The sequence below is a fragment of the Hirundo rustica genome, chromosome 10 (assembly GCF_015227805.2).
Source record: "Hirundo rustica isolate bHirRus1 chromosome 10, bHirRus1.pri.v3, whole genome shotgun sequence".
Lineage (NCBI taxonomy): Eukaryota > Metazoa > Chordata > Aves > Passeriformes > Hirundinidae > Hirundo > Hirundo rustica.
Window position 1 is genome coordinate 6,097,880 of NC_053459.1, and position 13,173 is coordinate 6,111,052.

A 13,173-nucleotide genomic window follows, 5' to 3' on the forward strand; every position below is an offset into this window, starting at 1 on the left:
AAAACTTCAGCAGGTGAAGATTTTCCCATTCCAATGCTCCCAGCTCTCTATTTCAGCACTACTGAGAAAACACCAGCAGCGCTTCCATGGTGAAACACATTGGGGTTACAGAGCTATTGGCACATCTCCAGAATAACCAGCAAAATCAACGAGGCCTCCAGAGAGAGCCTCACAGACAGTCCTGTGCTTCCTGCTGAGAGATCTCTTCCAAGTGCTCAGAACAAAGCCTGCCTCGAGCAAGGGCTGTTTCTGGCCTTTTGTATGTATTGTGCACATGCACCCTCCCTAAATAATCATGTTAGTATCTTCTGCTGCTTTTCCTTTTTATTTTATTAACATGACTATACTTCCTGCCCTAACTCTGCAGAGGATTTCTGCCTCAGCAGGGAATTTGGTGGTGTAAAGCACAGTAGTTACAAATTACTTCTCTCCTCTACTTCATCCAGTCAAATAAACTGCACGTATCACACACGATTTCCCACTTGAAATGGAAATGAGCAAGAACACAGAATACAGAGAATGAAATAAAGCTTTGGGTTTGAAATGCTGTTTCTCAGGAAGAATGTGTGCTGAACACCCCAGTAACCCCTCCTGCAGGAGCACCTCTCCTACCTCCATGGGACTGATGAAGTCGTTCATCCCACTGTTGTAGACGTAGATCATGGCATCGTACAGGCGGTTTTCCCAGCACAGCAGAACCACCTGCAAGGCAGCAAAGCACACAGCTGCTCCTAGCTCACAGTTTTCTCACTCCCCAGGCCCTGTCCTTGCACTTCCATCATCCAAGAGTACAGCTTAAAGCAGAATGAGAATTTCCACCTTCAGAACCAGTCTCTGTGAAAACCCCAAACCCCACAAAGGAGTGTCCAATTTACCAAAGCAAGATGGAATCTAACTGTCTAGACTCAAACATTCATATGAGGTAAAAGAATAAATTTTAAAAATCCAGTTCTTCAAAAGCCTTGCTTGCAGTAGTTTGGTTGGGTTAGTGAATCATAACATCAAGTTTCCAAGCAGCTTCACCCTTGAAATGGAAAGCTATGCCATAAGAAAACAGGACTGCTGAGCAGGACCACCTCCTTGCTCCACTAACAGTTGTGCAAAAGCAAGTACCCAAGCTGACAAACACAACTCCAGCTTGCTGCGCTCCTGCAGCCTTTGATGTCAGGTAAGGAACTCAAAACTGGAAATCCTGAAGGGGATAATCCTGAAGGACTTTCCACCACATTCAGCTGCTGATGCATTAACCTATGCCAGGACAAAAAGCGAGAGAGCAAAACGCAACTACACTGTACAATTCCCAACTCACTGAATTTGATCCCAGGGACACAGGGAAACCCCACATGCTGTGCTATGCTCAGAAGCACAAGATGATGTAACTGCTGATTTATTCAGAGAAGCTCAATGCAGTAGGCAGCACAACCACTCACCTGCTGTATGTCTAAACTGGTGATATCCATATGCACAATGCAGGCTTCCAAGTTTTCCAACCTGTTCTTGTCTTGGAAGTGAAGCAGCAAATCTTTCATCACTTGAGCTGTGATTCCCATCAGCTTATCACTCAAGATGTACGGCTCCAAGCACTCCAGAAAGATGCCTTTGGCTACAGAGTTCTCACTCATCTTGTCATATATCTGGTTAAATAATAGATCCCTAGGAGAATGGAGGAGCTTAGTTATCAAATAATTTTACTAAAATCTCCTTGCTCATCTGCTTTCCAAGGGCTCCAAATTAAACTCCATTTTCTCAGTATTTCCCAGGCCCAGGAACTGAATGCCCTGTTCAGCTCCTGTACTGAGCAGTTACATAGCATAAATCAGCTATGGATGTTGCAGCAAAAAAAGCTGTTAGTGATGCCTTAAGTTTTAGCTTCCACATTTTCCAGATTCTGTACTGCACTGGTATATAACTCTGAACTTCATATAAAGTGTTAGCAAGGTCTCTTCACAGTTTAGTTAGACAAAACAAGTCTAACTTGCTTTGTCTATCTAAACCAGGCTGAGAATCAAGGACACCGTTGCAGCCTTGGGCCCAAAAAGTATAAACAACAGCAAAAAGAGGAGAGCAAACTGTGAGGATGGGACTTCATAACCTGAAGCGGTAATTGGACAATTATCCCCAATATGTAAATGGACCAAAACTTATAAAAGCGTGAGAACTCATAACTGGTCCATCCTTGGTGTATCCTTTGGTGTATCCAAGGTGCATCCTTTGATGGCCTTTTTAATAAATACCTACTTTATTCCTTTAACACTGTCTAGCCTCTGCTCTAGGCAGCCTCTCAAGGCATCAGTTTTTGGAAATCCCATTGGGATGGCAAGGCATCTTGAAAACCCCTGGCCCAGAGGAACACCCAGCTCCTGCCCCCACTCTCACCAGCACTCCCAGGGGGCCCCAGCTATAGTCCAGAGGGTATCAGAGCCCAAGCATCCTCAGATCTGGCACACAGGCACGTCAGTAACTGAACATAGGTGGTATTTTGTTTGTTTTAGCACCTGAGTTAGGTGTTAAGAGATCTCTTATAGTTTTGTTTCATGTGGAAAGATCCCAGTGGGCTCAGATGGAGCTGCCTTTATGTCTGTCACTCTGTCTCATCTGCTAGTGGTGAGAGGGGAAGAAGGCTCTCTGAAGGAGCTGAGTTTGAGCACGGCAGTTGTGAGCTCTGGCCTGGGGCCAGCCGTGGCACAGTGGGTTGGCTCCTGCTCCCAAGGCCTTGAGCTCCAAACCCCCGTCTTACTTGTTCTTGCTCTCTCTCCCTTAATTTTTGCAGATTTTCTTATGCGTAAGTTTTAAGACATAGGGTGTGTATTCTCCTGTGAGAATAATAGATAATGATAATAATAATATCCCAAGAAATAGCAAATAGCCCTTTAGGTCTAGTATTGAAAAACTGGCAGGAGCTAACCAGCAAAGAGTCATTGCTTCTAAAATCAAAACTTGTCAGATTCTCAGAAAAAATGTGGCCAGTTTATGAATTAGATAATTAGATAATGATGAGATGTGGCCTGAATTCGGTCGCTTAGATAAGAAATTAATACCAAACTTGGTATCTCACACACTCAAAGACAAGTATTTTGAAGAATTAGAGTATGCTAGACTTTTTATGCTTTTATCATGTTATGTTTATCATTATCAAGGGAAGTGATGAGAATGACAAGAAAATCTATCAAGGCAGGTTCTTGGTTTGAAGCAACTTTTCTTCCCCAACACATCAATGCAAATTTGAGAGATGGTTTTGGGTGAGTACCAAGTCCCTGACTTTGATACTGGTTTTTAGGCAGTAAAGCCCTCTGAACTGTGATGTGATGTGCTATGGAATGATGTGATGCAATTCCTCTGCACCACGTGGCGTCACAGGGAGCAGCACTGGGGCTACCTGGGGTGCTGGGCTCTGCCCTGGGGGACAGGCCTGCAAGCCCAGACTTACATGCGCTGCAGCAGGAGACAGTAATCCACGATGACAGGCACCACATCCTGGGGAACAAACACAACAAAGTTGTAGGGACTGGCTGGCAAAAATCCTGCCAAGCAGCACATCCTGCAAAGCATGAAATGCAGCCTGGCCAATACAGAGCAGAAACAATGAGGTATCTGACTCAGCTGGTAGCTGGCAGCGTTACAGGTTTTCCATATGCCAATGCATATGGAAAAAAGCTCTGCTGACACTCCTGCAGAGCACAAAGAGCACACGGGTTTTGCTCTGCCACCCACTATACCCAAGTCCTGATTTAGTGAGTGCACACAACAGGCGAGAGTTGAGCTGAACCACAGCAAGGTTTTTTTCAAAAACAATTAATGTTTGCAGCAAAACAAAGTTAATTAAAAAAGCCAAAAGATTTCTACAGGAGTCCTCTGGAGCACCATACCTGAAAGTGCTGCTCCATAACCTGGATTTTCCCTTGGTCAGGACATTTCTTCAGAGTCCGATCGGTATAATGGAGAAGGATTTCAACCATCTGAGTTACAATAAATAATACAACTCAGTCAAATCTTATACTGAGGCCTTGCTTAGTAGCACATTTCAGACTGGCTTGGGGGTTGGCAGCACTGTAAACTCTGCTGTCCCATTTTGGGTGTGAGGTGCTGTGAGCAGGATGGAGCAGAGGGAAGAGGCTGCCAAGAGACAGTGGTGTGACAATGGCACAGAAGTGCCCAGAGGGATACTGAAGGCCTGTGCTAACTTGAACTGACCATGGAGCTGGGCAGCCAGCCCAACAGCCAGTTTTCAGGCTAGCGAACACATCCTGAAGCACAAGGCTCCTCTGGGCCATGACTTGACCCAAAGCTTAAATTAAAGTATGTTACACAGCAAAACATAGCTACCTGCAAATATAATAAGAACAGAGCACAGCTAAATAATTATTGCAGTAAGTGTGTACTTTAAACACACCCCTCCCAGAAGCAAGTTCCTGCAACAACTGAACTGCATCAGTTGAAGAGTTTATTCCGTGTCCACATAAACACAGAGCACAGTTTCCACCCTGAGAGTCAGCAAGTCACATTCTGATGGACACATGCCAAAGGTCAAGGGAACTCCAAAGTTACCCACACAAAAGGTTTCCCTTCACTGTGAGGGAACCAGAGATTTCCAGGCCTGGATGATAATGTCTCCTTTTGGATTGCTAATGCTGCAGATTATATCCCCACCTCTATCCAAATGGTATTTCCAAGTTTTTCTAAAATTCTGCTCCCAATTTTAGCAAGAGAGGAACATGTACATGTTCTAGAGTTAGCTGGATTAACTCATGGAGGAGAGAAGCCGTTCCCTTTGGGAACACAGTATCACACCAGCACACATGAAAACCCAGTTGGGAAGAGCTCAAGGACTCACTCTGTCAGCAATGACTGCTTTCCTCTTGCTCGTGTCCCCAGACAAGCCTAGAAAGAATGAGGGAGCGGGCTGAAAAACAAAGCTTTTCTCATCTAAACTACAAGTAGAAATAAAAAAACTCCACAGCTGAGATGCTAACGCAACCACCCTTGAGATGAAGAGGTCAGGATATGAACATACACAATCTTGTGTTCTACTTTTAGCCCCCTCCTGTTCCAAAAGGTTTGTTCTCCTCACTTAAAAGACTGTTCCAGGACAAGATTGGCAAGAATAGTTCCAAATGCTGTTTAACACTGAGAGAACAACTGATGGAGAGCTGTCAAGGACTGTACATGAGGGTAGTTGCTGAAGGAGGTCTTGATGCAAAGAAGCTGAATAAAGTGCACTGAAAGGGGAAAATTTCATAAATGCCAACTCAAAAAGACAGGTTTTCATTATTCAAAGCATTACTATCTGCTTTATTGTGCTATATTCATGCATCAAAACAAAACACATCTTCATATACCAGCAATTTCACAGCAGGATCCTGTCCTGGGAACTTGCATCTCATCTGTCAAAGCCATTTGCTGTAAAATCAATGGGCCCACCACAAATCTGACCACAAAGTGGCACTTTCTGGCATAATTAACATACTTAAGCAACCTCCTTTGGAGGAAACGTGGTGCCAATAAGCCAGCCTGATTCTTTCAGCTCCTTTTTCTCCTCAGTCAGGGGAGAGACCTGGATCAAAGCAGCTGCTTGGCAGAGCTGGTAGAGAATCACACTGAAGGATACCTACAGGTCATGCATGGCCTTCAGGTATGTTTTGGCAGGTTGGCTATTCAACATCTGGATCCACCTCCTTCATGGCAAAGTGACAAGGATGGAGTGACACAGATCAAGCCTTTCATTTGAAATCAGCAAGTTGCTAAAGGGAATATGGTTAAAAAAAGATCGCCAAAAAATCAAACTACTCCATTTAAAGGTTGCTTCTGCTAAACTCAAAGCAACACATCCTATTTTCTCTTCTTCAATTCAGTTCTGTTTTCCTCCCCTAAAAAAGTGATTCCTGTATGTACAGATATTTCAAACTATCCCTAGTGGTTTCAGTTAAAAGCAAACAAGCCCAAACTTACCTACAACAGCCTTTGCTTTACCTTCATAAAAGGACCACGCAAGAGCCAGGGCATCTGTGAGACGTTCTTGTTTCAGAAGGTGGTCAACTCTCTAAAACAACAAGGAATACCGGACCTCAGAACTACAGAAAAGATGATTCTTTCCCCTTTAAGAACAGCATTTCCCAGTAGAGGGTCATGGCTCCTGACAGCAGGGCAACAAGACACCTCAGAAGCTCTTACCACACTGCAGTAAAGGACAGATCTCAAAGAGATTCTCTCAAATGGATGTTTTCTGCAGGACTAAGAAATGTCAGGCCCCAGTACATCAGGTCCCCATAAGGGGACATTTTAAGTCAGATGTTTGATGGATGGAGACCCCCAGCATTATTGACTTTCTGATAAACAAAGAATAAAAATTTTCCATTCCCCATCCTTCCCTCATCACCTGGAGCACGTCAACTTGGAGTGAACAACTCTGCCATGCTTTCAGCAAAGCATGTGCTCATGGTCAGCAAGGACTGAAGTAGATTACAAGTCACAAGTATTTTCTGCTTTATGGAACTATTCACACCCAAGGAAGAGCACCACTGGCCTTAATATGATAGGTCAGTGTCAAAGAACTGTTTGAGAGAGGAGAGATTCCAGGTGTCAGCCCAGCATCCTGTCCTGCAGCAAGAACTAACTCTCAGCTTCACCCTAATCACCACACACTCAATTCCAACTCTCAGTTAAGTCCTCTATGATAAAGAGGCACAACAGCAACACAGCAGAAACCATATAATAATTTAGAAAGGGATTGTCTCAGAGCACAAATTGTGTTTGACCTGTGAATCCCAGGAAAACCTGTACCTGAAATCATGGATCAGAACAAGAATCTTCATTACAGCTTACTAAACCAAATTCAGTGGTGAATGGCAGGAGATAAAACAAGCAGAGGAGCATTTTGGTAACTAAAAGCTCAACAGAGCTCAACTGTTCATATCCTATTGCAGGTCCTGGTACAATGTCACATGAAGGAGTTTATAACCACAGATGAGGACAACAGCTCTAAAACAACCTAAGCAAGAGAAAAAATGGTGAAGGTCACTGCTTGAAGGAGAAATATGAGACTGCAAAGAAATGGCCACCAAATCTCCTTGGGAATCAGTCTAGAAGCTGATTCTTGACTCATTGAAGCCTTCTACATATAGGCATAAGCTGAATTTACTACTGAAGTTTGCTGATAACCAATTGGTAGCATGTGAGGTGAGACAGAAGACAGACAGACATGAGAGATGTGCCCTTGAAGCTGGCAACAGAAGCATAATGCTACCCAACAGTACAAGCAACTTCCAGCAGAAATCAGTCTGGCTACAGGGCACCAGTGAATCTGCAGAGTGCCTGAGTGACTGACATCATGTAGCCAAAGGGACAGAAAAATGAGACCCAAGGATGCATGAGAAATGACACATCTAGCAGAGACTGTGAAGGAGTGACACTCTGCATGGCACTTGTAAGACCTTACCCAGAGCAATATGCAACAAACTGTTTGCCATGCTCAAGAAACTGAGCACACAGGACACACAGAGAGCAGGGACAACCAATAAAGAAAGGAATGGGAAAGTAATCTCACGAGAGAGAGCTGAAAGAGCTCTGCTTAGCCTTGCAAAACAAAGCCTGAGAGAGAACATGCACGCACTGAGTAAACATACTGCAAAGTGGTGATGCAGAAAGTAAAACAGCTGTTTCATTCAAATGAAAAGTACAACACAGGAGCAGATCTAAATAGATCACTAAGAACTTTAGTGTGGGCATTGATGGGGTTTCAGCTGTCAGAAAAATGATGTTCCAAAACAATCTTCAACCAACAAGGATCTAAAATCCTATGAAATTTCTAGGTAGTCTATGATGGATTTTATGATGCAGCTCCTGCAGTAGCTGGAAACAAATTCAAGTGAAGCAGGTTCTCTTTCACTCCTGGGTGCTTGTGTGGCAGACAGAAGGCTTGCATCACACTCTTCCCAAGTCATGCATTGCACGAGCAAAAGCTGACACAGAGCAAGGCGTGGTGCTTTGTTTGGGACAATAGGGTCTCCATTCATGCTGGAAATTTATGCAAGCAGGAGTCCCAGTGTCCCCATGAAAATCAGTGTATCCACACCATTTTCTCTGCGCAGCAATCAGGAATCCTGAACAAAGTTCCCAGAAAGTGCTTCATAAACTCTTCACTCCCTCCTTTGAGCTAGATTTAAGCAATTCAAGCCTAAGCTGTACAGTCTCCCTCTCAACATACCTCTCTCCAACTTCTCAATGTCATGACATGAACAGACTAGGAAAGAAAAAAAGAAATTGTAAGTTATTACTGGCAGTTGCTCGTGCAGCCTGTAGTACCCCACAGACTCGCCACAGCACATCAGTACAGATGACTAAATAAAGCAACCCTCAAGCAGTATAAATTAGAACCCAGTTTTAGCTGCTGTCTTATTTCCTTCTGTTTATTCCCTAGCACATTTATAACAGAGACTGAGAAGCCTAGGACAGAGGAGATGTCAGTAAAGTAAGGTTAAGTTTACCCTGAAGCAGAATGAATCAGGATGTTGTGAAACTATGACAATATCTTACTCAGTCCATACCCTGGCTAAAACCAAATTATTGCACATTTCCTTCACCCCGCAACATAAGTGCACAAAGAACCTTTTCCCAATACACACCTCCACAGAAGACAAATTGGCCTTTTCAAGAAGAGCTACTATCAACAGTGAATGCCCTGTATTTTTATTAAAAAATTCCCCCTGCTTACCTTAGTTCCAAGGTAAAAGACCTGACCGCCACAGCTGCTGATGGACTGGTAACAAGCTTTCTCTCCAACCAGTGCCTACAGGGAGAAAAATCACATGCAAGTATAAGTGCATTTTGTTTTTTTTTAATTTCCCAAGTGACATAAATACACTTCCAAGATCCTTTGTAATGCAGAAATCAAAATGAGGTTGGAGAAAGAACACCGCAGATTGCTGGGCAGCAGTAAGCCAAAGAGCTCTGCTGTCACTACTTCCTGCTTGTGAACTCGGCTTCAAGTGCTGCTGAGCTCTGGCTACCCAAAGACAAGGTGAAGCAGGGCTCTGTCTCTACCCTCAGGTGCCAAAAGCTTATGGGGGCCCTTTTCTTGCCACCTGTTTCTTCATTTTCAAGACCAAACGTGAAGGGCACCCAGATGGGAAGACAACCCTTGAAGTGAGAGTTGCTACAACAGCAGTTTAACTGCCAGTAACCAATGCTCCACTCTGTGGTGTATAAAGTAAAAAACCCTCTTAAAGAATAAAGCACATCAGCTTTTATCCTAGACAGAGGATTCCAAAGCCTGGCAAAGGAGAGCAGCTCCTTCAATGCACAAAAGGAAACGAGCTGTTTGTTAGCTGCCCACATGACCACCATGTCTGACTTCTGAGATGATCCCAAAAGGCTTTTTCCCACCAGGTTTCCACTTAGGGCCTATATTAAACACAGCTGCAAACACAAACAGGCCACCGGTGCCTACCAAGGCCTCACTGACATTGCCCCCCGTGGCCAGAGACTTGAAGTGGCTGCTGTTGTAGACCAGCTGAACCTCTGAGATCTCGATGGTCTCCAGCTCCTCCTGAGTCTGACGGTCTATGACGTGCAGCTTCTCCACACTGTCCAGCAGCACCGCTGTCCGTGAGTTGATCCACTGCAAAAGCACCAAATCCCACATTTCAGCAATGCATTGTCCATTAGAGGCAAGGAAACAGGCTCTGGCCATGTCCCTGAGTACCCCAATGGGAATTCTGGGAGAGCCAGAAGCTTTGTTACCACACACAGCCACTTCACAACTGGGCACATGCATAACTTAAAGGCAGATATAAGGAGGGGCCTTCTGGGGAGAAATTACACAGAATCTTCACAGAAAACAGCTGTAGACTAATGGCAAACCACCAGAGCTCTTGTCCTCTTGGAACACTGTTTATGCTCCAGCACACTCTATCCAGAGGTGACAAAGCCAAGACAACCACACCACCCATTCACAAGTGGTTATCACACTGTGCTGGTTTTCCACAGAGTCACAAGCATAAGGATATTTTCAGTTATCACCAGATAAACAGAGCCAGGAGCACAGAACTAAGGGCTACGGAGATACGTTTACCAGAATACTAATGCAAAAAAGAAAAGTAACCATTCTGTAGTACTGAGACTTACGGTAAAGTTGATGAGATCATAGTGTAGGTGAAGCTGCCTCTGCTTCGTGACATGTATTGCACCACTATCATCCCTCTTGACCTAAAAGAGAAATTGGACAAGGCTGACTCCAATTCAAAGACTTCCTCTGAAGTTCAGCCTCAAAGTTCCCACAGGGCACCACACTGACCCCAGGAATCTTGAGCTCCCCAAGAAAAGCATCTCAGCAAGACAAGTTTAAACACACACCCTTTTCCTTCCCCCTGGTTTTACTAGGAGAGATGAGAGAGGAGAAAGAGGATTCAATCCAGACAACATGTCTGGGCGCTTAAACAAAGCTTAAGGTCCAAGATGATAGCGGAGCTGGGAAACAAACTCAGCACTCCAAAGCCAAAATGCCAGATTTTCAGAAGCCCGGGTATTGCTCTCATTCTGAAATCAGCATGGAATTGTTTCCAAACAACCATGTTGTAATGGCTGCAGATCTAAACAGGGTGAGCACCATGCCCTCAAGTTACACACCAACAGGACTGAAAGCTCTTTTCTTAGTGTTCATACGTTTTTTTTCCAGACTCACGTTTTAAAGCAAAAACTAAGATGGTGTCTCAAATTCACATGCTCTCCCTGAAAACACTTATACCTCCAGTAGAAACACACTGCAAATCAATACTTCTGGAACAGATAAATCTCATGCCTCCAGGCAAAAGCACCGCTGCAGCTGAAGAGCAGTGACCACCAGGCTGGCTTTCCCAAGCCAGTAGGGAGCTGGAGCTGTTCCCAGCATGCTCAGCTATCATACTGTCACTGACAGAGGCTCAGTCCCTGAATGTGTGGATGAGATGTGACCACCTGAAAGCAGCACAGAACAGCCCAGGCTCACCAGAAGAAAGTACACGACATCTCCTCGACAGAAGGCAAGCATGGGGTTCACCGAGTTCTGCACAGCCACGAAGTGCCACGCCAGCAGAGGGACACTCGAAGGGTCCATCTGTCACACAAAAGCACAGCCAGGGGTTAAGGCACAGCAGGCAGACCCTCAGCTCCAGGACATGTGGTTCATCAGCTGCTTCTCACTTCTGACTCTGCCTGGTACACACCGGGGCTGCAAAGCAAACTCCTGGCAGCAGTGTGTCCTCTTTCGTCCAGCCACACGTTTGGGAGTAGTGTGTGCCCTTGGTAAAGTGGACACCCAGGCAGAACACCACTGCTGTCTGAGCTACTCAGGGTAGATCCAATCCCACATGGATACATGGACTACAACAAGCTGCAGCTTGATAGCCCCCTTGTCTCCGTTCTCCTAACATAACCTATCCCACATCTGCCCCCAGCTGCTTTTCCAAGAGGAATTATGCCACTGACCAGTGAAAGAGGATCAAGAGTTTAGACGACTGTTTGATGCCCAAATTCCTCTTGGTTTCTGTCTCTGTAATTAAGAGGTCTGTTGTATGGTTCTAATATAAAACAGTAGCCCCAGTCCAAGGTCATTGTAGCCATAATCAGGTCAACATCCCGTTTGTGGGTGCATCCAGATTGCAGCAGGAAAGACAAGAAGCTGAGGGACTCCCTCCTGCTTACTGGAGAAAATCAGTATCTTCACAGAGGTACAGCTGGAAACAGCCTTCTCACCTCCCCTCAGCCACAATCTCCACACATCAGACCCACAGATTATCACTGCAATTCCACAGTGTTGCGGAAGGCAGAGGTACCAAACACCTGTTCCTGAACTCATCTCCTTCCCTCCAAAAAATGTTTGTAGCCATAACCCAAAAAGCACCTGTCTGGCTTTATTACTCACACGACCGTAGGGAAAGGTCATCCACACTTTCAGAGATGGCTTCAGGCCGATAACCAGGATCTTCAAGGAAAGCAAAAAGACAAAATAAAATGTCTGAGTATACAAGAGGGGCTCTCACATCATGCCTCCTGCAAGCAGCAAGTTACCTTAGTGAGGGAGGCCATGGCCAGCAGTGAATACTGGGTGATAGGATGGTCTCTCAAATCAACCTTTGCATGCAATGGCTCAATACAGCAAACTTCCCCCTTGGAGCCACTGAAGAGACACCGAGACTCGCACGTCCTCACTCCCATAACCCTCCTGCAAAGAGCAGAGATCAGCTTGGTGGTAGCCCAACAATCTCAGGAGTAATCCTTCATAAACACTCCTTCTAAAAAGTTCCTTGCACAGCTCCGGGCATCACTTCTGATGTGTCACTGAAGGCAATCCCATACAGCTGCTCAAATGCAGACAAAAATTCCTTAAGATCTTATCTGACAATAAGATTTGGGAAATTCCTGGACTTGATCAGACTGTCAATCCTTCCTCATTGTCCTTCCTCCTCTTGAAGAGGCCAAGAGTAAAAGGAGCACCTACTGCAAGACAGCTCTAACTAATGAACCAAGGAAAAATGAGAGGCAGCACTTTTGTGACAGCTACCAAGAGCCCACAAGGAGTGCCAAATTCTGGACAATACAGTGACACCTTAACAACTAAGGCTACTCTTTGGCTATCATACTGCCACAGAGCATCTTGCTTCAGCTGAGAAATTACACTGCAGCCCTAAATTACACTTTCAACATTCAGGCAGCAGCTTTATTGGTTTCAATGGGTTTTTTTTTCTCCCTAGGTTTTAGAAATGATGACCCAGAATTGGTTCCTTGTACTTTCTCTGGGTAGAGTTATTGTCTTACTTAAATGACAGTTCAAAGACGGAGCCTCCGCTGTCATTGCAGATTGCAAGTGTCGGATCATCTGTAAACTGAGCAGAAAACGAGATTAAAATGGCCCTAAGAAATAGACTACCAAGAAATAGCTATAAAAATACATGCTATGGCAATACTAACAACACACAGAGTTCAAGCAGTGCACCTACAGAAAGACACCTTTAACATACCGACTTGAGACAATTACTGCAGTTGTTTATGATGCGCAAGAAAAGCAAGGTTTTGTGTACCAAAGCCCCACTACTTTATGCTGCAGCTCAGAACTACAGCACACCAAAACCTGAGCTGCCTCTAGAGGGGCTCTCAGCCTCAGGCCTAAGAGTTGGGGCCAGAGCTGGTGGCTGGGCTGCATTT

At 44.8% G+C, this 13,173-nt stretch overlaps 1 protein-coding gene across 3 annotated transcripts in view; it reads right to left on the reverse strand.

Annotated features, from left to right (window-relative positions):
* Positions 1–13,173, reverse strand: part of VPS8 (VPS8 subunit of CORVET complex) — a 71,055-nt gene that overhangs the window by 42,746 nt on the left and 15,136 nt on the right. For all 3 annotated transcript variants that reach the window (XM_040074849.2, XM_058422015.1, XM_040074851.2), the window contains 14 exons: positions 12,787–12,854; positions 12,040–12,193; positions 11,894–11,953; positions 10,979–11,086; positions 10,120–10,200; positions 9,443–9,613; positions 8,708–8,782; positions 8,201–8,236; positions 5,947–6,037; positions 4,832–4,878; positions 3,867–3,956; positions 3,428–3,474; positions 1,431–1,653; positions 613–702 (listed from right to left, as the gene is read on the reverse strand). In XM_040074849.2, the coding sequence (XP_039930783.1) occupies positions 613–702; positions 1,431–1,653; positions 3,428–3,474; positions 3,867–3,956; positions 4,832–4,878; positions 5,947–6,037; positions 8,201–8,236; positions 8,708–8,782; positions 9,443–9,613; positions 10,120–10,200; positions 10,979–11,086; positions 11,894–11,953; positions 12,040–12,193; positions 12,787–12,854 (1,341 nt within the window). The remainder of the gene's footprint in view (positions 1–612; positions 703–1,430; positions 1,654–3,427; positions 3,475–3,866; positions 3,957–4,831; positions 4,879–5,946; positions 6,038–8,200; positions 8,237–8,707; positions 8,783–9,442; positions 9,614–10,119; positions 10,201–10,978; positions 11,087–11,893; positions 11,954–12,039; positions 12,194–12,786; positions 12,855–13,173) is intronic.